Source organism: Blennius ocellaris, assembly GCF_963422515.1.
Source record: "Blennius ocellaris genome assembly, chromosome: 21".
In the NCBI taxonomy this organism is placed as follows: domain Eukaryota; kingdom Metazoa; phylum Chordata; class Actinopteri; order Blenniiformes; family Blenniidae; genus Blennius; species Blennius ocellaris.
Window position 1 is genome coordinate 522,658 of NC_137670.1, and position 24,022 is coordinate 546,679.

A 24,022-nucleotide genomic window follows, 5' to 3' on the forward strand; every position below is an offset into this window, starting at 1 on the left:
CCTACTTGAGTTGAGCTCACGCTCTGGTTGATACTGCGAGGGTCGGTGTGGTTACCAGGTGCTGGGTGATGTAGAGGAGGATGTTGACGGAGTCCAGGCGGTGGCTGATGTCCTCCCAGAAGGAGGTGAGGACCACCACCGGCTTGGTGTCGGCCCAGGGGCAGGTAGTAGTAGTGGTTCCCTGGAACAGTGGGCGCGCCGTGTGAAGGGAAAAAAGCCGCCGTACAGGAGCACAGGAGCGGTGAGGACGGCGTCGGACGCTCACCATCAAACACGGCGCAGCTGTACTGGGTGGTGGAGGCCAGCGGCTTGCAGGTGGTGTCCAGCTTGTTGCCGTAGTTACCGATGCTGACCTCGAACTGGATGGGCTCGCCCGGCTCCTGGATCATGGTGGCGCTGTGGAAGACGGCGCACAGGCAGTACTTCCTCCTCCGCTGGTACTTCTGGTTGGGGAGGAGGTGGAGAAGACGACAAAGCCTTCAGCTCTCCGAGGCGAATCGCCGCCGCGAGCCAGAGAGACACCATACCTGCGCCACCAGGACGTCGTCGCTGTGGATGCTGTCCACCGTCTTCTCGGCTTTCTCCTCCAGCTTGGTGGCGAGGCTCCACCAGGACCCTCCCCGGTACGCCACGCCTTCGCCCTGCGAGGGGACGGACGGGACGGTTGGACAGACGGCAGAGATCCCGGTGGACGACGGGCTCGTTGCTCTGCGCTACCTTGCCGTAGTTGAGGTCCTCGTAGGGATCCGGCAGGCCGGTGAACTCGCGGGGGCTGCCGTACAGGTTGACGTAACACGGCCCGAACACGGGCAGGAAGCCCACCTCCGACGACCCCGAGGCGGCTGGTGGGGGGGGGGGGGACAACAGACGAGACGTCTCTGAGCAAAAGCACTTGAAGGAAGCTGGGCGGAGCTCGGAGGTTAGTTGGTCAGTGGCTCAGGTCGTCTGTACGCCAGGCGGTAAAGCAGGTTAGAGATGAGGTGGTGAGGTCGAACAAGTAGGGCGACGTGCAGCGCTGCACTCATTCATGAGTGCACAACATGCTTAATGCTTAGTGCTTAGTGCTTAATGCTTAATGCTTAGTGCTTAATGCTTAATGCATCTCATGCGACACGGAGTGAAAACAAATGGACAGGTGAACCTTCGTAGGACGGCGTTTCCCCGATTTCTGCATGTTCCTCTATTTCAGGAGGGAAAAGAAACAATTCAAGAAGGTGATAAAACCACGACCACAATGAGAGCAATGGAAATGTCAAATCAATAAACCTCAACCTTGTTATAAAACACAATATGACAGATACCTTCTATCTCTCCACCAGAGGAGGCGATCTTGGCGAGGTTCAGGTATGTGGTGCCAATAGCATCGTTTCCTGTCAAACGATCCCTGCAATCACACACAGTAATAACTTTACACACACACACACACACACACATCCTGTAAAACACCATGCAGAGTGCTCTATCGTGCTCTGCCATGTTTTCCTGAGGAACTCCACGATAAGCAGAAACCAGACGTCTCTTTGCTCTTGAACTCAATGTGTTGGACAGAAAACTCACTCCGGCGCTTTCAACACCTTTTCTCCACCTCTTCCTCTGAGTCCAGCTCTCTAACCTCCTCTAACCTCCTCTAACCTCCTCTAACCTCCTCCTCCTCCTCCTCCTCCTCCTCCTCCTCCTCCTCCTCCTCCTCCTCCTCCTCCTCCCCCCCTCCAGCCTTCCTGGACTGAACTTATCAGACTGTTGATTTGTTCCGAAAAACACAATGATGAAAAGTAGCCAGAGCCCAGAAGGTTAGTGGAGAGGAAGGGAGGCACTGCAGCTCTGAGTCACACACACACACACACACACACACACACACACACACACACACACACACACACACACACACACACACACACACACACACACACACACACACACACACACACACACACACACACACACACACACACACACACACACAGAGGACACTTTGACTAAACACCAGTAGAATCCGACTGGATGGTTTAGTTTGTCTCACCAGTCAAAGACGGTCAGCTTGACGCGTTCACACATTGAGGGAAACTGCAGGAAACAAGATCAACAAGTTACACTCGGGGAATACATTCGGGGTTTTGCTGCCTCTTGGTCTCTTACTTTGTTTTATACGTTATACTTTTCAATTTGCACCAGTGTGACACTTTTTCACTGTTTCTAGTGGAGGAATCTAGTCTAGAATCTGTTGTTTATGTCACTTTAATCAAATTTTACTTTACTGCATTTCTTTTTAGCTCCAGGTTTATATCAAAGGGCTCATATGGTGCAAAAATCATATTTCTTGTGTTTTCCAGGAGTACCGGTACTTATAGTCAAACATGGAGCAGGATGTGAAGATGGAAGAGGATGTGAAGATGGAGGAGGAGGAGGAGGAGGAGGTGAAGATGGAGGAGGATGAGGAGGTAAAGATGGAGGAAGGGTAGGAGAAGATGGAGGAGGTGAAGGTGGAGGAGGAGGTGATACATGCTGTACATGTCACATCTCTTATAATAAGAGGATCCCCTCCAGCCTCAGAACCTCCCACCTTAACTTGAAGGTTCAGGACTTGGTTCCACTCTGGGTTTGCGTTCTTCTCAATGACCTCCGTGTGCAACTGAAGGAACAGAAGACAAACAACGTGAGTCTTTCTTCTTGTCGAGACACAAGATTCTATCAGTTTCATTGAAAGACCTTTATTCCAGCAAACCGGGCCTCGAGAAAAGGATCCACCAGGTTCTTCTTGTTTTCGTCGCCTCCGAAAATCCCCTTTAAGGTCTGGACGAACGCGTCGTCCACTGAAAATAAAAACATTCCAACAATCCGTCGATGGTGGTTCTTATGTGAATGAATGACGGGTTGTGAGGTGGTCTTACTCTGGGGAACGTCCTCGGCTCTGAACACCTTCAGCACCAGCGTGGCCCAGCGCAGGGTGACGCCGGCCGGCAGCAGCAGATTGCTCTCGATGTCGTCGTGGTCGTCGTCGCACTCCCTCTTCTCCACCTGCGGGGGGCGAGACGGACGGAGTCGATGAGGGACGAGAGAAGACTTTAGGTGGAGAGAGAGAGAGGGAGGTTTGGGGCGGCGTGGCACCGACCGGCGGCTCGTCTCCTGCCCCCACGACGAAGAGGCTGACTTTGAGGTACCCTTTGGCCCCGGAGCTGGAGTCGTCTGGGTCGTTCAGCAGGAGCCACTTCCTCATGATGGAGTGGGCTGCAGTGGGGAACATATTAATAATTACCTTACTTATAAATCATCGCATCGTCCAGTCGGGTTCCCCGAGCAAAGCTGCAGATCATGAATGTGACTGGAAAACAACCCTGACCTCCACGACAGAACAAATGCAAATGACATTCAAATCTGTGTTTTATCTCACCTGGTTCATCGTAGACGTAGCCCACGTCCAGCTGTGGAAAAACAAACAACGGTGAGATAAACTACGCCGGTGAGACCTGAACGTGGAGGACGTGAGACCAGTACCTTGAACTCGCCCATGAGGCTGTCGGCTCTGAGCGAGTAGGAGTCGTACACCTGCAGGGGACAGAACAAGGCCCAATCCCAATTCAGTTTTGTACCACTACCCCTACCCCTTAGCCCTACCCCTTAGCCCTACCCCTTAGCCCTACCCCTTAGCCCTCCAAAACGAGGGCAAAGGCAAAGGAATAAAAGCTTCAGCCCTTAGATTTGGGACACCCCTCTCCCTCTGCTCACCCCGCAGAGGAAGAGGGGTGACGGGAAGACTTTGGAACTCTACAGCGTAATAATAAAATGTTATAAACACCGTCTCTACCAAACAAATACACACGGAAGCTTCATACGGCAGACGGCAGCACTACTGCCGCTCTTACTAGTATAAAACACAACAGGTTTATAGAACTTTAGAAGCGTATATATGTGAAATGCGAGTCCTTCGGCACCATGTCCTCCTACCCCTCTGTTTAAAGTGTGTATCTGGAAACGCTGTTTCGAGGGGTGAATAGCCCTTCACCTCACCCCTCCGCCTCTGAACACTAGTGAGATGGGACATTCCCTCAGACTCTCGTGAACGCGCAATTCAAAGGGGGAGGGCTATGGGATAGGGGTAAGGGGTAGGGGTAAGTGGTAGGGCTAAAGGGTAGGGCTAAAGGGTAGAATTAGGATTGGCCCCAACGCTCAGTTCCTGTGTTTGTGTCCCAGCGGAGGCGCTCAAGCTCCCCGAGGCGTCTCCTCACCCGGAAGCTGATGTTCTGGTCGAACAGATCTGAGGGCAGCATGTGGACGTTGTAGAAGAACAGCTGCAGAACGAGGAGGAGGAGGAGGAGGAGAAGGTCTGAGTGGGTGAACAAGAGTTTACCAGTGAGAGTTTGTGTCTCTGGCAAAAGGAGAGAACCTCGTCAAAGAAAGGGTTGTTTCCCCTCCTGATCCTGGTCCGGTGGGTTTGTCCACAGACGCTGACCTTCACCACTGGTTTGACGTTGTTCCCAGACAGCTGGCGGGCCTCCACGATCCGGACGCGGATCTGAAGGAAACACGTCAAACGGTATCGGTGGATCAATGGTTTATCTCCCTGGACGGGACTGAGAGGTTCCCTGAAGCTTCACCCAAAGAAACACCTTCGACCCCTAACGCTCAAAAACTCACCAAATTTGTCACGATCGTAGAGACTGGCGAAAAATTTCTTAAAATGTCAAAACCTACCCCCTACGGTGCAAAAATGGCTCTCTAGCGCCCCCTAGAAAAACTAAATCGCCCACCACGGTCCGTAGGAATATCGTACACATATGCAATGGACACGAAATGTGTTCGTCTCGTCGAGCTCTACAACTCACGCACTCTAACTTTTGACCTAACTCCAACAGGAAGTCCGCTATTTGCCTTTCAAAGTAAGGTTTGCGCTCAGAAAATGCCCATAACTCCTCATAGGGCGAAGGTCGTATGGGTTAAACGAACATATCCAAAAATAGAGGAGATTGTTTACTACAAAAATTTAGATCAGGGTTTTCATACCTAGTTTCTATTGTAGTTACACACCAGAGTCCTTTTCAAAATGACTTTTATCTCTTGTATTAAAAAAAAAGGCTTTAAAATAAGGCACATTGACTAAAATGGAGGGAAAAATGTAATAGAAAAGAATAATGCAGACTTCAACACTAGACTGTTTAAAATGACTCCAATATACTGAAGATACTAAACCCATTGACCTAATAAACATATAGAAACCAAGAGAGATATTACTGCTATTGACGCTTCAAACTAACACATTTAAGGAAAAAAAATTCTTCTTTTTTTTAAGTAAATGATTTTTCAAGTTCTAAAAACTTAATTTTGGTGTTGACTGATTAGAAGAGAAACATCAGGCCTGTTGAGGGTTTAATAAGGAGGGGAGTCAAAAAACTAAATATCTTATTCTTAATTATGATTATTAATCTTCTCCTCATGTTAACAAACCAACTATTTTCACCTCAATCACGAATTGGGTTGGAATTGGAAATTGAGTTGGAATTTGTTGATAATCGTCAATCAAACCTGAAAATCCTGAGGTTTGTTCACAAGTCGGTGGCGATTCCGCGCCCTGGCTAGTTTCTGGCGAAGGCCGCCGCCCTGAGCGCCGGAGGACGGCGCCGCCGGAGACCCGCCTCCGTCCGGGAGAGTCTCGTCTCCTCCATCTCCACCTCCACCTCCTCCTCCACCTCCGTCAGGGAAAAGAAGAAAAGACACAAGAAATCAGAATATCAAAGTTGAAGTTGCAGTTGAAGTCGTTCTGCGTTAGCGACGAGACGCTACGACACGCTACAAGACGCTACGAGACGCTACGAGACGCTACGAGACGCTACGAGACGCACCGGCGTCCAGGACGGCGTCTCCAGCTTGGGGGTCGTTGGGGTTTTGAGCGGCGCCGGCCGGAGGGTCGTAGCCAATCACGATGTCGATCGTGGCCTGAAGGGAAACAACGGGAGGCTCCGTCATCCAACTCTCCATGGAGTCACTGACGGAGTTACTGACGGAGTTACTCACCCCGGTACTCTGTCCACTCTCATTGGCCAGAGGAAGGTTCTTGGACTGCAGGGACCTGGTCTGACCCGAGACCAGGTCTCGCAGCCAGATCTTGGCAGAACCCAGAAACCTGTTGAGAGGAAAGAAGCAGATTCGTCGATTATGTAACTTTATTATCGTCATTATTTACATGAGGTGAAACTCAAGCTTCCAGTTTTCACTCATTTTGACATGAGAATGTTGATTTTCTCCACCTGCAGCTCCTGATTCATGTTGAAAGTCTGTTTTCATGTTGTTACTTTAGACTTTTACACTAAAATCAACAGACTAACTGACGTAATGCACAAAGACATGAGCGTATTAGGGGATAAAATCTAAAGGTTTTGTCGATTAACTCAGAGTTCTTCAACCTCTGGTGTTTCGTCCAGATCGGCAGCAGAGTCGTGGGAAATTATCCAGTTTCACACTATTTTCTAAAAAAAACCTTTGCTCTCACAGCGACAGTGTGTTGCAGAGTAATCCTGTATAAATACTCTTCACCACTAGAGGGCAGCACAGAACTTTGCCGGTGAAATGTAAAGTGACAGACGTCAGTGTGGTTCATCTCCACCTCCTGCTACCATCTTGTATCAAAGTACTGTGTCAGTGACAGTGATGGAGAAGTTTTTGAAAACCAGGATCTCAGCTCTTCATCCATCAGGTCCAGGTTTCACACTGAGGGAGGCACTATTAAAAAAAGTCCTTGCTTTCTGGATTTACTGGATTCCTGTTGATCAAACTTTGATGAGAAAGACTTTATATTGTTAATAGAGGCTACACAGTTTAACTTTTTAACATTTTTAGGTGGAGGTGTGACTCCAGAGTTTTCCAGATACAAAAGTGTGTCTTGGCTCAAAAAGGTTGAAAAACACTGGATTAACTTAACGTATTCATGTTTTTTTTTAATCCTGAATAATGTAATAAACATAATGTATTTAAAAAAGCCCGTTGAGGTGAAGCTGCAGGTGGAGCTGCAGGATTCTGTGTAAACATCCGTGGTCACGACGCTCCCAGACGTGGCATTTTCAGTGTGTGCTCAGCGAAGCCACATTCACACCGGGGGGGGGGGGGGGGGGGGGGGGCAGAGAGCCGGTGGCCTCCCAGAGCCAACAAGCCCTGCCTGCTGAGACAAACATCAGCTGGCACTCATCAACACGTCGCCGCCGCCGCATCACCAGTTTCAGTCTCTTCTAACCCGCGTGGCCATGATGTCACCAAATCTACAGTTTTATCTCCATGGAAACAGGTTTAAATAACAATATGTGAGTCACACACCTTCAAAGAGGAGAAGAAGCGTCAATGAACGAGTCAATCATCTTCTAAGGGGAATGTTAATTAAAACTATTTCTGTAAAAGGAGTGAATTATTAACGTTTTGATCGTTCAGATTAAAACGATTGTGAGGAAATTCAAATGAAAAGTGTGTGACAAAGGTCAGCACCAGCGATAACACTGTTTTATTTCATCCTATAGCACAACTTACAGATTTAAAAGTATCACAGTGTTGCTCCGGAGTAGTTTTGTGGTTTTAAAACATAAAAATGTGGGAAGTTTGAAAAAGTATAAGAACCGTTGTTTGGGCTGGTTGGAACAACTGAATCATGAGGAGTTAATCTAATAGAACGTGTCTCGTGAGGCTTGGACGGAATAAATCTTTTCATTTTGGCCACATTCCTGAAACGAAGGAAATTCATGACATCAACTCACAAAATGGAGAAAAACGTGGACTGAGGCTCAGAAACAAGCAGAAAGACGACTTTATCCAGTTCAGGGTTGTGACGTTCTGGGACCATAAACTATATCCTCATCCTGACGACTGATCGTCACCAACTCTTCCTGCCCTCGTACAATAAAACAAGTGGAGATGAGAATCAGTGGAGCTCAAGACAACAGCAAACCTCACTTTGTCAAAAGGAAAGGATGGAACCTGCTTCAGCGTCTTTATTCAAACTGAAACTGACAGAATTCATGTTGGAATCGTTCTGGATCATAACAGGAGGAGAACAAGTGGCTGTTCAGAGTAAACTGACTGTACTTAGAGTACTTAGAGTACCAGGGGCGTCAAACTGATTTCAGTTCAGGAGCCACATCAACCTGATCTGACCTCTGACCTCTGGAGGCCCAACAAGTCAAACATCACATGTTAAACTGCAGATCTGGACAAATGTCAAAGTCTTTCATCCTTTTGATCCTTTTGTAACTGCAAGAATTTGCCAGTCTATTCTGAAATATACATATGAAAGGAAATCAGATATTATTAATATAATATTTAAAAAAACCTCAGTCACTTGTATCTGGATGTCATATTTTTATTCCGGATTAAAATAATTTGTCATCATCTGGAAATTGTTTTGAGTTTATGTGTCTAAAGTATCACTTCACATAAGTTGGACTCGTTGTTTTATTGTGAAAGGCGTGGCGTCATGTGACCTCCACAGATGCATTAATGTCAGGGGTCAAATTCTGACCAAGGGTTTTGAATGTCATTTTTGCCGATCTGGTGTTTTTAGATCAGCCTCTGTTATTTTTCATTTTTATACGTCACACTTCATAAATCCCACGGCGGCCGGATTAGACGGTCCGGTGGGCCGGTTCTGGCCCCCGGGCCGCATGTTGGACACCCCTGGCTTAGAGAGTACGACTGTGATTCGCTGGCAGAAAAAACACAACAGCTGCAGACGAGCGTCGCAAAACTGAGAGATTTGAGTTTCAGTGAGTCGTTAGTTTGGCAGCAGGAAGGAAGTGGACAGAGTCAGTGACTCCATGAAGCTGGTATGTGACCTGAAGTAGAACAAAAAGGCTCCGACCAGTTTTTAATGGAATCCAATATAAAGCAGGATGTGTACTTTAGTTTATAACGGTATAACTGTCTACAAAATCAAACTGCTGAACTGAGAGGTAAAAGGACAAACACACGGGAACGGCTTCAGATAATAAAGTTTAAAGTCCCGGTGAAATGTAAAACACTACTTTGTAAAAAACGACAGTTGTGGTTCTACTTGTAAGGTTCCTCCGACTCTGCCCCTCCACTGTTGTCGCATAACAAAGTTATTTGAATTTTGAATCTCCAGCCGAGGAAGTCGGGGGAATCCTTCTTCTTCGTGGGCCATTGTGGGCGGAGCCTATGTGTGACATCATGAGTTGTGCAGATCTCGATCTGTTGTGTTTATATCGGCTTGTTTCTTCTTAAATATCCAAGTTTTAACAGTGTTTTGAAGTTATAGTCGGCGTTTTATGAGCCTTGATGAAAGATTGAGCCTGGAAGAGACCGAGAGGAGGAAAGACGCACGGGCGGCGGGAGCCGCTAGCAGCTAGTGGGAGGCGCTAGCGGGAGCCGCTAGTAGACAATCAAGTAACACCTGGACTCATCTCCGGTGATTCAGTCTTCTAGCTCTTGGACGTGTTGGATCCAGGAAGCCGGTCGTTCTGCCAAAAGTCAGGAGCCTCAAAGCCTCAAAGGTGAAAAGTGGCGGCTGCTGAGGCGAGGAGACGAGGACGAATGGAGGACGAAGCGTCTTCTGCTTCCTCAAACATGTTCCAGACGGGGTCACCGATGGCAGAACCACCTTCTGTGTCTTCTTCATCAATCACTGGGTTTGAAATGACCATGATGATGAAACATGGTTCAATTCAGCCTCTTCGTGGTCAAAACTCTGATCCTCCATCATGTAAACACAACTTGGGCGTGTGCACAACTCGTGATGTCACTCTGTTATTGCCAGAAGCTCCGCCCAGCAGAGGAAATAGCGCCGTTTATCGGCTATTTTCTCTCAGATTGTCGTGTTTTAACATTTTACCCTTCAGCCAGTTAGCAGGAAAATGTCCCTAGAAGCGAATTTTCATTTCACTGGGACTTTAAATAGTGAATCCAACAAAGTCCCACGAGGTGAAGACGTGAGCCGTTCCAGGAGAGGCTCTCTAGCGCCGCCCTGCAGGCCGGTCGCTGCCACTGGAGCGGACACGCAGTGTTTGGACTGACAACTTCCCTTATAAACACTCAGTGTCCAAAACAGACCTGATGACTGCTGCCGGGCCTCGTGAGTCAGAGAAACAAATATCACTCCCGTGCAAAATGTTACGTGCAGGAGACGATCGGGATTGAGTTATTATGGGATGTACACGCCGACACGCCGACTCACCGTCACACACGTGAACAAACGGAGTTTTTTCTAACAATCTCACAAGCAGCTTGTTAAAAGTTTCAATTTATCTGACCTCAAGAGGAATAGAAAGAAAAATCTGTAAATGGGTGTGTGTCTTTCAACGCACACACACACACACACACACACACACACACACACACACACACACACACACACACACACACACACACACACACACACACACACACACACACACACACACACGCAGCTGAGAGATTAGCTCATCTTTTCTCCACAGATGATCGTCTATACCGTCCACACCCCGGGGGGGTCAGACGGTACGAGCCAGGGTTTTACAATTCCCCCATTCTGGGACCCGTGTTCAAAACAACCTGTTTTTACGTTTCTAAAACTGCCTCATGTGGACTTCAGGTTGAGGTGAACCAGGTTCCTGGTTCGGGGGGCCTCACCAATACATCAAATTGTTTTCTTGTATTAAAAAGACTTGCATGTTTGAAATGGAGCTGCTACAGGTTTTCTACAGACATATTTCCCCTCCAGTCTCACTGTGTTGCCAAGTATCACTTTTAATCTATAAACTATTAAACCAGTCGTCCTGGTTCTGGTCTGGACTAGTTTGCATGTTGTCCATGTGCATGTGTGTGTTTCCTCTGAGATTAATTTGAGGTCAGGTGGTTGATGTGTGAGATTATTCTCTGGCGTCTCCAGTGGACGGCAGTGACTGCAGCCCCCGACCACGACCTTCACTTCACCCATCGTCCTCTGACATCCTGCTAAAGACCTTTGACTTCAACTGACGGTGCTTTTGTCACTAAATCACAGAGATTAAAAGTCATTTTCACTCCGTTACTCCAGAAGAACGCCACAAGCTGAGCTGTAAATCCTGCAAGTGAGAAATACTCCACCCTCAATGTTCACACTCAGACTTAAAGGGACAAAACCAACTCATGGACAGGATTGTTCTGGTCTGACCTCAGATACTTTGTCCTACAATCTTCACATTCCTCTCTAAAAACCTAATTTGTCTCTGATTGCTCTCTCTCTCTCTCTCCCTCTCTCTCTCTCTCTCCTGTTGCCACGACGACAGGGATTACCCATGAAACATCTGGGAAACTCTTTGTCCTTGTGAGCGTGGGTCTGCAGGGAGTGTGTCAGATCGGCCGGCCCAGTGGAAAACTCTGCTCAGTGCAACACAGTCTGAAGCTCCGCCCCCTCGGGGAACGACCGCCGCATGCAGGAGGGAAACTTCTCCCCAGGAAAGCTCAGAGAACGTCTGTCCAACTCAGAACGGATCAGAAAACAGCATCCTGACTGCCGATGGCAGGAATCACTGAGGTGGAGGAAGCGTTCTCTGCTGTCGGTCTGGAATTGGTTCCATGTGTGACTCCAGCTTTATTTGGGAAAGTGACATTTAGCATGTCTGAACTGAACCCGTCTCACTTGGCTCCTGCTCAGACTCCTCTCTCTCAAATTCCAGCGAGGAAACAAACAAGAACTGAGCCTCATCCATTGTTGCTCAATCGTCCCACACAGCCGGCAAGTCCCGGCATGGCAGGCAGGGAGTGAGGGGGCGGAGCCACCGCGGCTCCGACTCTACGCTACCGTCAACACGTCCAACTTGGACTCACGTACATCTGAGGACTGGAATGTTTTCAGTGCAGTGCGTGGAATCACCTGCAGGACTGCGCTAAGTTATGAAAAGCTCACGACTGATGAAAGATCAGCCTCCGTCGGGACTCGTCTGCTGAACCAGACCAATCTGTCAGGAAGTCGTCGCCGTGGAGACGAGACTCCGTGATTCAGGGAGGCGAGGCGCCGAACGCCTCCGCCGCCGTGAATCCCCTGCGATTGCAGCAACGGTGAGGCGAGGCGGCGGACCTCAGAGGACTCACTTGTCTCTCCCGATGGTCTCGTAGTCTTTCACAACCACGTCCAGGAAGGAGCCGGAGTCCAGCGCGACGCCCTTCAGGTCGAACTCCAGCACCTGCGGTGAAGAAGAAGAAGAAGAGGAGGTCGGTTGTTCAGCGCGAGTTCAATAAAGTGTCGTGTTTTCCTCCACGACACTAAATAAGTCAATTCCTACAATCAGTCACGTCGCAAAGTGACGACACGCTGATTCTACGTTGAAAATATCATGTGACGATATAGAACTGTGAAGGTACTGCAGTAACGTCACGTAATAAACTGATTATTGCTGCTTTACTGAAGAACCTAAAGGATTTTACTGCAATCAGAGCGGATGAGTGAAACGTCTGGACACATGTGACGGCGCGGAGATTTTTACCTCATTCCACACGGGATTCACGTCGCTGTCAACCGATTTCGTTTTCTTCTTTTCATCTGAAAGTACATTTATGTTTCTGGTGAATATTGTCAGATTGGCTCGTCTTTGATTCGGGGACATTTAAGTGAAAACCACGTGGTTTTGTGTCGGTGGTCTGTGAGCAGGAGGCGTCCGGTGGTGCCCCAAACCCAACACACACACACACACACACACACACATTTTGTTTTATAAAACGTTCCCGGTCGACAGGCAGGAAGGAGTGGCAAAGAGGATGTTGATTTCCTTTCAAACATGCTGGCAGGAGAAAAACAGAAGTGGCCACACCTGTAGACAGAATCGTGATGCACAGAGCGAGATCAACTTCAGGTATTAACACAATCCTAAACCAGAAAAAATAAATAAAAGACTGTCCTGTTGTCTCCACACTGTGACCTGATTCCACTTTAATTCAGTTGCTGCAGGCGATTCTCCTCACAGCTCCCAACTTGCCTTTAATGTCTGTGCTGAGAACATTTTACACATCGGAGCTTCATCCAGCTGCTTTTCACACGCTTAGAAAACTAGAACTTATCAACTTAATGCACAAAGTTTACAAGAAGGATTAAAGCAAAATCTTTCTTTTCATGCATCCTCATATAACTGAACCACTATGTTGCCAAAATAAGACTCTGCGTCTTAATCTGAAGGGCAATCTGTCCAGAGCTTCTCCCTAACTTGCAAAGACTTTTAAAAAAAAAGAGGCTTACCTTTAAAAATGACCGAGACGATTGGATCGGGGGTTCCGACTCTCCTCTTGGGCAGAGCCTTGGCCGACTCCACCACCACCCGCAGCATCGCAGCAACACCGCTTCGCTCAGTGACGGAGGAAATGTTAGGACCTCGACTGGAAACTGTTCTGCTCTGGCATCTTCACCGCCTCATCAGAGCCTCACGGCAGGGCAGGGCTGGGGAGGCTCTGAGCCTGGGAGGGGGGGGGGGGGGGGGGGGGTCATGGGAGTTTAATTACCCAGAGAGAGAGGGGGGGGGGGGAGACAGAGAGAGAGAGAGAGAGAGAGAGAGAAGCAGAGAGAGAGAGGCAGAGAGAGGGAGGGGGAGAGAGAGGAAGAGAGAGACACACACACATAGAGAGAGGGGGGAGAGAGAGAGAGACAGAGAGAGAGAGAGAGAGAGAGAGAGAACTGCTCCTGCCCTCTGCCAGCGTAGGGAGGGGTGGTGTAGGTTTGGAGGGGGGGTGTTGGTTGGGGGGGCAAATCACAGCTGGAGGGTCACATTCAACCATGTTGAAGTATATTTTCTATTCATCACACTTTAGCCACAGGCTACTAACGTCTCAAACTTTTATTTTATTCAGAAAAAAAGTGTAAAATAAACCGGCACTTTGAATCTCCGTGTTGAAACGTGTTTACTGTGGCTCCATCTAGTGGCGGGTTCCGGTAACACACCCTACACTTAACACACTTTTATTCTTGTATTTGTTTCTTAATGTATTGTTTTTATAGCTTTGTTGTAAAGCACTTTGGGTTCCACTGGGTTATTGTAAAGGGCTGTACAAATACAATTCGATTGATTGATTGATTGATTGATAAACATCAGAACTGAAGGGTTCAGTTCTACGGCCTCTTGTCACTCGGTCCTCTTCTCTTTGATTTAAAAGTGTAGAAGTTCAAAGTAAAGTTATTTTAATTAAACTCTTAGACACTTCCTTTTCAGACAAAACGGACATTTCTCACCTCTTTTGCAGCAAATTGTTTTGACTTTTCTGGTTCTGGTGGTTGATTGAGACACGAGGGTGAAGAAGAAGAAGAAGAAGAAGAAGAAGAAGAAGAAGATCCTGAACGATCTCTGGATGCCGAGTCAGGATTGTTCCGGCCTGCCGTCTCCCGGGGCAACGGGCCACACAGGGAGCAGGATTTCTCCATTTCACACACTAAAACTTCATATCTGCATTTAAAAAAAAGAGTGTGATTTTAGTATTTCTGTTGGGCCCAGTAGTGTTTGTCCAGTGGGGCCACATGGGGGCGCTAGAGTCATTCACTGGGTGTTGTAGTCTGGAAGGAAGAATTCAAATCTGACTCACAAGAAAATACAAATAATCAAATATTAGAGGTGCTGGACAGGTGAAGCAGCTTTTAGCTCAAATCTCTTACCTTCATTTATTCTGATTTTCACGCTGACCAGAGAGAAATATTCACTTTTGTGACGATTTAATGGTGAACCTGCCAGAGAAGGAAGGTTAATACTTGGGTTTACTGTATTGAACACACAGGTTTTACTCTTTCACCAAAGAAACTAAATTCCAAGTATTAACTACGGGGTTTTATTTTCCTTGTAGCGATGATGAAGGGGAGCAGAAAGGTCAAAGGTCATCACACCTCCTGAGGGCGTCCAGCTGGTTCATCTTCAAGCTTCATTGTTTCTTTTAATTGAGTTCTTTTATTAACATATTTCTTATGTCTTTGTAAAGTTTTTTAGTATTTCTTAATTTATTTGTAAAGCACTGTGAATTACCCCGATTGAATAGTGCCCTCGAAATTAATGTGCCTTGCCTTGCCTTGCCTTGCAGCGATGCAGCCGGTGGCGTCAGTCCAGCGGAGAAGCTGAGCCTGGAGCAACTCATCTCCTTGTTTCCTCATCTCCTCGTCTCCTCATCTCCTCGTTTCCTCATCTCCTTGTATCCTCATCTCCTTGTATCCTCATCTCCTCGTCTCCTCATCTCCTTGTATCCTCAGCTCCTTGTTTCCTCATCTCCTCGTCTCCTTGTGTCCTCATCTCCTTGTCTCCTCATCTCCTCGTTTCCTCATCTCCTCGTCTCCTTGTTTCCTCGTCTCCTCATCTCCTTGTTTCCTCGTCTCCTCAACTCCGTGTCTCCTCATCTCCTCATCTCCTTGTTTCCTCGTCACCTCATCTCCTTGTTTCCTTGTCTCCTCATCTCCTCGTCTCCTCATCTCCTCGTCTCCTCGTCTCCTCGTCTCCTCATCTCCTCGTCTCCTCGTCTCCTCGTCTCCTCGTCTCCAGGTGGACATCAGCTGCTCGGGGGAGATCCAGTGGCAGCAGCCTTGCTCCTACTTGCTCCAGGAATACAGCGAGAGGCGACGCGCCTCCTTCCCTGTCGCCGCCCTGCTGGACGCTCCGCCACAGTTCACACACTGCTCACACAACAAGGTGGGGGGTGTCAGTGTGTGCTTTACCTCATACTGCCCAGCAGGGGGCGCCACAGGTCCAGTCAGGATAGATTCTCACTGACAAGAAGGAACCAGTGTTGAAGCTTCTTCACAGGAAGTCTGAAGAAACAAGTCAAGAGTTAAATCATATGATTCTGTGATAAAGATTTATGAAAATGTAAAGTAAAGTCCGTTTCACACAAACCAGACGCTCCAGTACTGCAGGAGCCGGAATTAAATTGGATTTTCATTTTTTACTGCGTCTTGGCGTCTGTAGAGATTTTTCTTACACATATTCTGAGATTTCCATCACATTATATCGTATAAGCAACATATTTACAATCTTTGCATGTAATTCCTTCTCTAACATTTGTCAATACGTTGAGCTACAAGTTTTTACGTTTAAGGTCTTACATGAGTTTATATGTCATAAGTGGAAAGGGTGCGTTTCCCCACACATAATTAATTCTTCTGTATTTAACTGGGAAGCAAAATCAATATAGTGCAAAAGGTTAGGAAACAGTTAAGGTCATTTAAAGCTGAATTAGTCCTGAAATAATGAAACTATTATAATTATCCCCTGTCGTCAGGATCACTGAGCTGACGGACTTTAATAAAGCCTCGATAACTCCTGTACACAGAACAAGAGCTAAACCAGGCAAACAGACTCAAATCCACGTAGAATTGACCTTTTCAGTGCTTTTAAAGCTCAACGTCTCATGAACCGCCTCGACGCTTTGACTTTAGCATCTGTGCTAACTGGAAATTAGCTTCAGGGCTGAAGCGAAAAAGATCTGCCAAAGAAAAAAAAAACATGGTAGAAAACATTCAATTAAGTTTTGAGTCTTGTCAGCCTCGTGCGAAGACAGAAACTGAACCCTTGTGGAAATTCTAACTTATATTTTTGTGTATTTGCTAAACGTACCGAAGCTAGCAGTTAGCATGTCACTTTAGCTTCCAATTTAGTCTCAAAACAATAATTTATTATTTATTATTTAATATAGTGAGACTGAGTTTTATTAGTTTACGTCTATTTGACCAAACAAAACAAAACAAAACAAAACAAAACAAATGCCTGTATTTTAACTTACTTTCCATGATTGTTCTCTCCCCTTTGTGTTAAATCAACTATTTTGAATAAACTTTATTTAAAGTTTGTTGTGTACAAACAAACAATCAGTCATTTCAATTCTCAGATCTGAGAAGTTTACAACAAAGATTATGACACTAAAATGTTCGCGATAAAGGAATAAACAAAAAAAAGAATAATTCAAATGCAGGAGACTTGATAGTTGTAATATTTCGCATGAACTGAGAATTATATAAGTAATATCTATATGGTGGGTACTGATCACTGATTCTTTATTTGTAGTTAACATAAGAGACTCAAGATAGTCAAAAACATCTTTAAAAAAATCCAACTGAATTTTTAAATGTATATTTATGAATATAAAATGTTCCCAATAAAATATACAGATTAAAAATAGTGTGAAGTTTCTTATTATTAGATTCAAAATAAGCAACAATGTCGGCTTTATGTGCTGAATGTATGAATTTTGATGACATATGCTGATTTATACTGTCAAATGGTTTTCCAAGTAATAAATGTAAGTTTGGGATGAATAAAGGAAGAAAATATGAGTTCAGCAACAAGAATTAATAGTTAATATTCTTAAAACCTAATTGGCTGACCTCCTGTATTAATTCTTCTGGCCTTGCGGTGGTTTCCATGTGACCTGCTTCGTCTTCAAAGAGCTTTAATTATTATCATTTCACAAAAACTTCTTTCAGACTTCATATCTTCACGTTTCCGAGCCGATGAAACACAAACTGTAGATGAAGTGTGAAAATCATTGAGGCTCATTTTCCCTGAAAAGGAAACGTGACTTCACTGTTTTCACAGCAACTCTTTAAGTCTAATATTTAGAATATAAAAGTGCGTCGTTGAGCAGAAAAGGGTTTTACTGAGTTTCTAAAGTAAACAGTGGTTCTGGTGTGGGGGGTCAGACGGGCTCAGGTCGGGGTCACTGTGACTGGAGGTTTAGAAATCAACATGTGACTCCAGGACATGATGAAGTACACAACGCAGTACAACCACACACTGAGTTTTATCTACTGCAAATATTTGGTGGCAGTTTGAAGTTACTGATTCATAAAGAGCTCCATGTTTTCACTCTGGCTCACGGCGTCACGGAACAGCTGCTGCTGCTTCCTGTCAATGGCTTTATTATGTTACACTGCAATCATCTGGCGGGACTTTTGTTTTTAAAACCTCCTTTTTTTTAAAAAACCAACAGGAAGTGGTGCGACTTGACGGATCAGAAGGTTTGAAGTCCTGAAGCCTCGTTGTTCTGCTTCCTCGGCTTCCAGGGAGGGAAATGTTTCGACTACCAGCTGTTGGCTGGTGAGGCTCCTGGTTGGTGAGGCTCCTGGTTGGTGAGGCTCCTGGCTGGTGAGGCTCCTGGTGAGGCTCCTGGTTGGTGAGGCTCCTGGTGAGGCTCCTGGTTGGTGAGGCTCCTGGCTGGTGAGGCTCCTGGTGAGGCTCCTGGTTGGTGAGGCTCCTGGTGAGGCTCCTGGTTGGTGAGGCTCCTGGTGAGGCTCCTGGTGAGGCTCCTGACTGGTGAGGCTCCTGACTGGTGAGGCTCCTGGTGAGGCTCCTGGTGAGGCTCCTGACTGGTGAGGCTCCTGACTGGTGAGGCTCCTGGTGAGGCTCCTGGTGAGGCTCCTGGTGAGGCTCCTGACTGGTGAGGCTCCTGACTGGTGAGGCTCCTGGTGAGGCTCCTGGTGAGGCTCCTGGTGAGGCTCCTGACTGGTGAGGCTCCTGACTGGTGAGGCTCCTGGTGAGGCTCCTGACTGGTGAGGCTCCTAGTGAGGCTCCTGACTGGTGAGGCTCCTAGTGAGGCTCCTGGCTGGTGAGGCTCCTAGTGAGGCTCCTGACTGGTGAGGCTCCTGGTTGGTGAGGCTCCTGACTGGTGAGGCTCCTGGTGAGGCTCCTGGTGAGGCTCCTGACTGGTGAGGCTCCTGGTGAGGCTCCTGGTGAGGCTCCTGACTGGTGAGGCTCCTGGTTGGTGAGGCTCCTGGTTGGTGAGGCTCCTGGTGAGGCTCCTGACTGGTGAGGCTCCTGGTGAGGCTCCTGGTGAGGCTCCTGGTGAGGCTCCTGACTGGTGAGGCTCCTGGTGAGGCTCCTAGTGAGGCTCCTGACTGGTGAGGCTCCTGGTTGGTGAGGCTCCTGACTGGTGAGGCTCCTGACTGGTGAGGCTCCTGGTGAGGCTCCTAGTGAGGCTCCTGGTTGGTGAGGCTCCTGGTGAGGCTCCTGACTGGTGATCACTTCATAAAATGTCAAACATGTAGAGTCAGGTGGCCTCACCTGCTTCACCTGCCTCACCTGCCTCACCTCACTGGTTTAACAGTATCTGTATGTGGTCATCCTCCCTCCCTCGCATCACTGAATGTATTTAGGATCGTGTTTTATGAAAAGTGCCGTTCAGGAGGAGAAACACAAGATATTTATTTTCCCCTCTCGGCTGTTCGGGTCAGTTTCTCTGGATTGTGGTTGTTTTTGTTTGTTTGTTGTCGGGAGCTGAAGTTCTGGGACGTTTCTACTCACCAGTGCCTGAAGAACGTCCGCCTGCACTTCCCACAGCATGGAACCTTCCCTTTGCTCCTGCTCCACCCTCCTCCACCCTCCTCCTCCACCCCGGGAGGCGCAGCCCCACCTGGTGGACTGCTGTCTGGACCCGGGAGAGGAGGGGGGGCCCGGGCGGAGGTGAGGTCGCTCTCCTAACCCCACCCTGATGGAGGTGGCTGCGGGACACGCCCACTCCTCCGTCAGCCTGTGGGCCGCGGCGACGGGGAGGAGGAGGAGGCTCCACATCCTCAACGCTCACGGCGAGGCCAGAATCACCTGCGTGGCCCTTGACTCCTCCCACAGACGGCGGGTCACCGGCAAGGTGCGGCGCCGCGCCGCCCTGAGTTTGACGCGTCCGTTAGAAGCTCGTGGCGATAAAGAGAAACGTGTCGCTCGCTTCCCTGCAGGTGTGGAGTTTACTGAACGGACTGAACCTCCGGCCTGCCATGTGACCTGTCATGTGACCTATCATGTGACCTACCATGTGACCTACCATGTGACCTATCATGTGACCTATCATGTGACCTACCATGTGACCTGTCATGTGACCTGCCATGTGACCTGTGACCTTCCATGTGACCTATCATGTGACCTATCATGTGACCTGTGACCTGCCATGTGACCTGCCATGTGACCTATCATGTGACCTATCATGTGACCTACCATGTGACCTGTCATGTGACCTATCATGTGACCTACCATGTGACCTATCATGTGACCTATCATGTGACCTACCATGTGACCTGTCATGTGACCTATCATGTGACCTACCATGTGACCTATCATGTGACCTGCCATGTGACCTGTGACCTTCCATGTGACCTATCATGTGACCTATCATGTGACCTGTGACCTGCCATGTGACCTTCCATGTGACCTGCCATGTGACCTGTCATGTGACCTGTGACCTTCCATGTGACCTATCATGTGACCTATCATGTGACCTGCCATGTGACCTGCCATGTGACCAACCATGTGACCAATCATGTGACCTGTCATGTGACCTATCATGTGACCAGTCATGTGACATGTCATGTGACCTGTCATGTGACCTATCATGTGACATGCCATGTGACCTGTCATGTGACCTATCATGTGACCGTTGGCTTTATTTCCTTTCAGGAGAAAAGCAGGAACCTTCAGTATTTTGCTTCTCCAGTAGATTTCCACCGTCGTTCTACCGTCATACATCCTCAAATCCCCAGTCCTGAGGCGAGCGACACCATACGAACCAAAACACAGAAGCGTTTGTGCAGAAGGACGCCTGAAATCATGTTTCCTCTCCTCTGAGCTGCTTCCCACTCGCGGCCGAGACGCGGAAACAAAATCAGCAAAGCGCAGAAGGAAGCTCCGCTTCAGTCAAACAAACATCACGGCCGTTTCAGAGGAAACGTTTGTAAACAAACACAGACTCTCTGCTGCTCTGCTGCTCTGCTGCTCTGCTGCTGCTCTGCTCTGCTGCTACTCTGCTGCTGCTCTGCTGCTCTGCTACTCTGCTGCTGCTCTGCTGCTCTGCTACTCTGCTACTCTGCTGCTGCTCTGCTGCTGCTCTGCTACTCTGCTCTGCTGCTCTGCTACTCTGCTGCTGCTCTGCTCTGCTGCTGCTCTGCTGCTGCTCTGCTCTGCTGCTGCTCTGCTACTCTGCTGCTCTGCTCTGCTGCTCTGCTGCTCTGCTGCTGTTGTTGCTGTCATTCCTGGCTGCCCTCAACTATGTCTGTTTCCAGATCCCGTCTGTGTTTAGTGGTACTGTGACCGCTGTGAGTGTGTGTGTGTGTGTGTGTGTGTGTGTGTGTGTGTGTGTGTGTGTGTGTGTGTGTGTGTGTGTGTGTGTGTGTGTGTGTGTGTCATGAGTGAAACCAGCAGTGACGGGGTCGTTCAGGATCCAGCAGATCTCAACAGGTTGATCATAATAAAGTGTCAGAGTGTTTCTGCTGCGTCCAGAGACGCCCGGAGGTCTGTAGTTCACTTCCCACTCTAGACTGACCTTAACTTAGACCAGTGTTTTTCTACCTTTCTGAGCCAAGACACACTTTTGTCTTTGTAAAACTCTGGAGCCACACCTCCACCTGAAAATGTTAAAATGTTAAACTGTGTAGCCTCTATTAACAATATAAAGTCTTTCTCATCACAGTTTTATCAACAGGAATCCAGTAAATCCAGAAAGCAAGGACTTTTTTTAATAGTGCCTCCCTCAGTGTGAAACCTGGACCTGATGGATGAAGAGCTGAGATCCTGGTTTTCAAAAACTTCTCCATCACTGTCACTGACACAGTACTTTGATACAAGATGGTAGCAGGAGGTGGAGATGAACCACACTGACGTCTGTCACTTTACATTTCACCCGCAAAGTTCTGTGCTGCCCTCTAGTGGTGAAGAGTATTTATACAGGATTACTCTGCAACACACTGTCGCTGTGAGAACAAAGGTTTTTTTGACGGGCCGCTGGTTTGTGTGGAATTCCTGGAAGCTTCTGGGAAGACGTTCGTCTTCACGGCGTCGGAGGACGGGGGCGCCGGGCTGTGGACGAGGGACGGCGTCGGGGTCGGGGCGTTTGGACAGCAGGTGGCGTGGCGCCTCTGCGACCCTACGACGTACGGCGGGTGAGGCTCCCTACGGTGTTTATTTACACTGTCTAGTCTTGTTTCCGTGACCTCCATTAAACCGGCCCGACTGGTTCAGGGTGAACCTGGAATCTCCGCCAGACTCAACACGGCTCCTCCGTCAGGCTCCGCCCACCACAGCCTGACGCTCGCCGCATCAGCCGCTTCACATTGTGAGGACGACGCACGTAAACATGGCGGCGTGTGTTGATATCGAGCTTCTGGTATCGGAGGAATGACGCGTCCAAACAAGAAACGATATCAGCAGGTCTGATACTGACGCTCCGGAGACGAACGGCTCAAGGCTGAACGTTCCTCCGTCTTCAATAGACGTTCTCCTCGTCGTCATTAAACCTGATAAATCCTGATAAAACCTGATAAATCCTGGTTCTGCTCTTCGTTGAGACGAACAGGAACCAGACAGCAGGATAACAAGATGTTATTTAACTTGAGGGAAGAAAAACAGTGAAAGACAGAAAAATATGGTTTTATTCATCATTTAACTCTTGTGTATGGAACCACTCAGTAGAACCACAGCAGAACCACAGTAGAACCACACAGTAGAACCACACAGTAGAACCACACAGTAGAATCACGATCGTGTGTGTGTGTGTGTGCAATCGCTCACTCAACATTGTCTCCGGTCACCTGCTTCCGCTTTGTCCTCGGCGGCAGAGAGCAACCAGAGCAATCAGAGCAACCTGAGCAACCAGAGCAACCTGAGCAATCAGAGCAACCTGAGCAACCAGAGCAACCTGACCAACTATGAGCAACCAGAGCAACCTGAGCAACCTGAGCAACCATGAGCAACCAGAGAAACCATGAGCAACCAGAGAAACCTGAGCAACCTGTGCAACCTCAGCAACCAGAGCAACCAGAGCAACCTGTGCAACCTGAGCAACCATGAGCAACCTGAGCAACCATGAGCAACCAGAGCAACCTGAGCAATCATGAGCAATATGAGCAACCAGAGCAACCTGAGCAATCATGAGCAACCATGAGCAACCAGAGCAACCTGAGCAATCATGAGCAACCTGAGCAACCTGTGCAACCAGAGCAACCAGAGCAACCAGAGCAACCTATCTGATGGATTACTTTGATTTAAAATTCTCTTCCCAAAAACAAAAGTCGTTTTTGAAGCAGATTGTTGTTCTGGGACCAAAATATTCACTTTGTTTTGTGGAAAATCTGCAACTGAAGTCGTCCTGGAAACTCGTCTCGGCCACGAGGAGCTCGTTTACATAAACCAGTGATCAACTAGACGACTCGCTGCTGCCGGAGCTTCTACTAGAAGTCGTTTCTGTTCTGCTTCTGGCACTTTGACTCACTGGTTTCCTCACATGTGTCCAGTAAGTAGTCTCCTCCTCCCTCCAGCACTTCACCTATAAATGTTGGTTTTCTGGACGGAGGGACGGCGGCCACGCGTCCTGACAGGCCGACCGCCGCTGCAGGAATGCGGCGCCGCAGACCGACGTCCAGAGAAACATGATTGACGGCAACGGATAATGAAAGAGAAATAAAACCCAGGAACAAGAAGGCCAATGCTTCTATTCTATTTAGGACTTGTGACGGGAACTCGTGTTGTTTATTTCTAGCAGCTTGTTGCCGGCTGCTGCTTCTGATTCTCCTTCATTTGTTCTCCACCTTCTTGAAGAGTTTCCTGTTTCTCCTCCACACCTTTAACTCCGTCGTTCCAATCTCACAATACATCAAAGTACACTTCAAAAACAAAACGCTCACATTCTGGTCAAACCGGTTTTTCTGTCCTGCTTTGATCTTCTGAGTCACTTTGAATGTGATGAAACTTTCCTGTTTCGTCTGAGTCGGTCTGATTGAATCATCGGAGCTTCAGACCAACAACAACAGTTGTCGCAACATTTTCACTTTGTAAAATAAAGACAAAAAAGACGTTAATGAACGTTTCTGTCCTTTAACTGGTCTGATTTGTTCCGTCCTGCTTTAAACCATCGGAGGTCAGCGAACGTCTGGACGGATCAGGAGACGCAATATGAATCAAGTCGTCCTCCGGGACGGTCGACTGTCTTCAGGCTGTCTTCAACGGTCTTCAGAATGTCTTCAGACTTTCTTCAGGCTGTCTTCAGACTGTCTTCAGACTTTCTTCAGGCTGTCTTCAGACTGTCTTCAGACTTTCTTCAGGCTGTCTTCAGGCTGTCTTCAGACTGTCTTCCACTGTCTTCAGTC

General features: G+C 47.9%; 2 protein-coding genes across 2 annotated transcripts in view; one reads left to right on the forward strand and one right to left on the reverse strand.

Moving 5' to 3' along the window:
* The window catches only part of LOC308145393 (myoferlin-like), a 33,460-nt gene extending 20,108 nt beyond the window's left edge, over positions 1-13,352 (reverse strand). The window contains 22 exon segments of the mRNA XM_080516811.1: positions 56-160; positions 162-181; positions 266-443; positions 528-641; positions 718-842; positions 1,142-1,180; positions 1,302-1,384; positions 2,021-2,064; positions 2,561-2,629; positions 2,707-2,810; positions 2,889-3,015; positions 3,110-3,225; positions 3,389-3,419; positions 3,493-3,543; positions 4,224-4,286; positions 4,382-4,510; positions 5,518-5,681; positions 5,835-5,928; positions 6,007-6,115; positions 12,040-12,131; positions 12,432-12,487; positions 13,178-13,352. Of these exon segments, the coding sequence (XP_080372937.1) occupies positions 56-160; positions 162-181; positions 266-443; positions 528-641; positions 718-842; positions 1,142-1,180; positions 1,302-1,384; positions 2,021-2,064; positions 2,561-2,629; positions 2,707-2,810; positions 2,889-3,015; positions 3,110-3,225; positions 3,389-3,419; positions 3,493-3,543; positions 4,224-4,286; positions 4,382-4,510; positions 5,518-5,681; positions 5,835-5,928; positions 6,007-6,115; positions 12,040-12,131; positions 12,432-12,487; positions 13,178-13,265 (2,001 nt within the window). The 5' untranslated portion in view covers positions 13,266-13,352.
* A 9,289-nt stretch (positions 13,353-22,641) lies between these two features.
* The window catches only part of LOC308145473 (WD repeat domain phosphoinositide-interacting protein 1-like), a gene marked incomplete at its 5' end in the record, with an annotated part of 5,795 nt that continues 4,414 nt past the window's right edge, over positions 22,642-24,022 (forward strand). Inside the window, 1 exon segment of the mRNA XM_080516928.1 lies at positions 22,642-22,727. Coding sequence (XP_080373054.1) covers positions 22,642-22,727 — 86 coding nt within the window.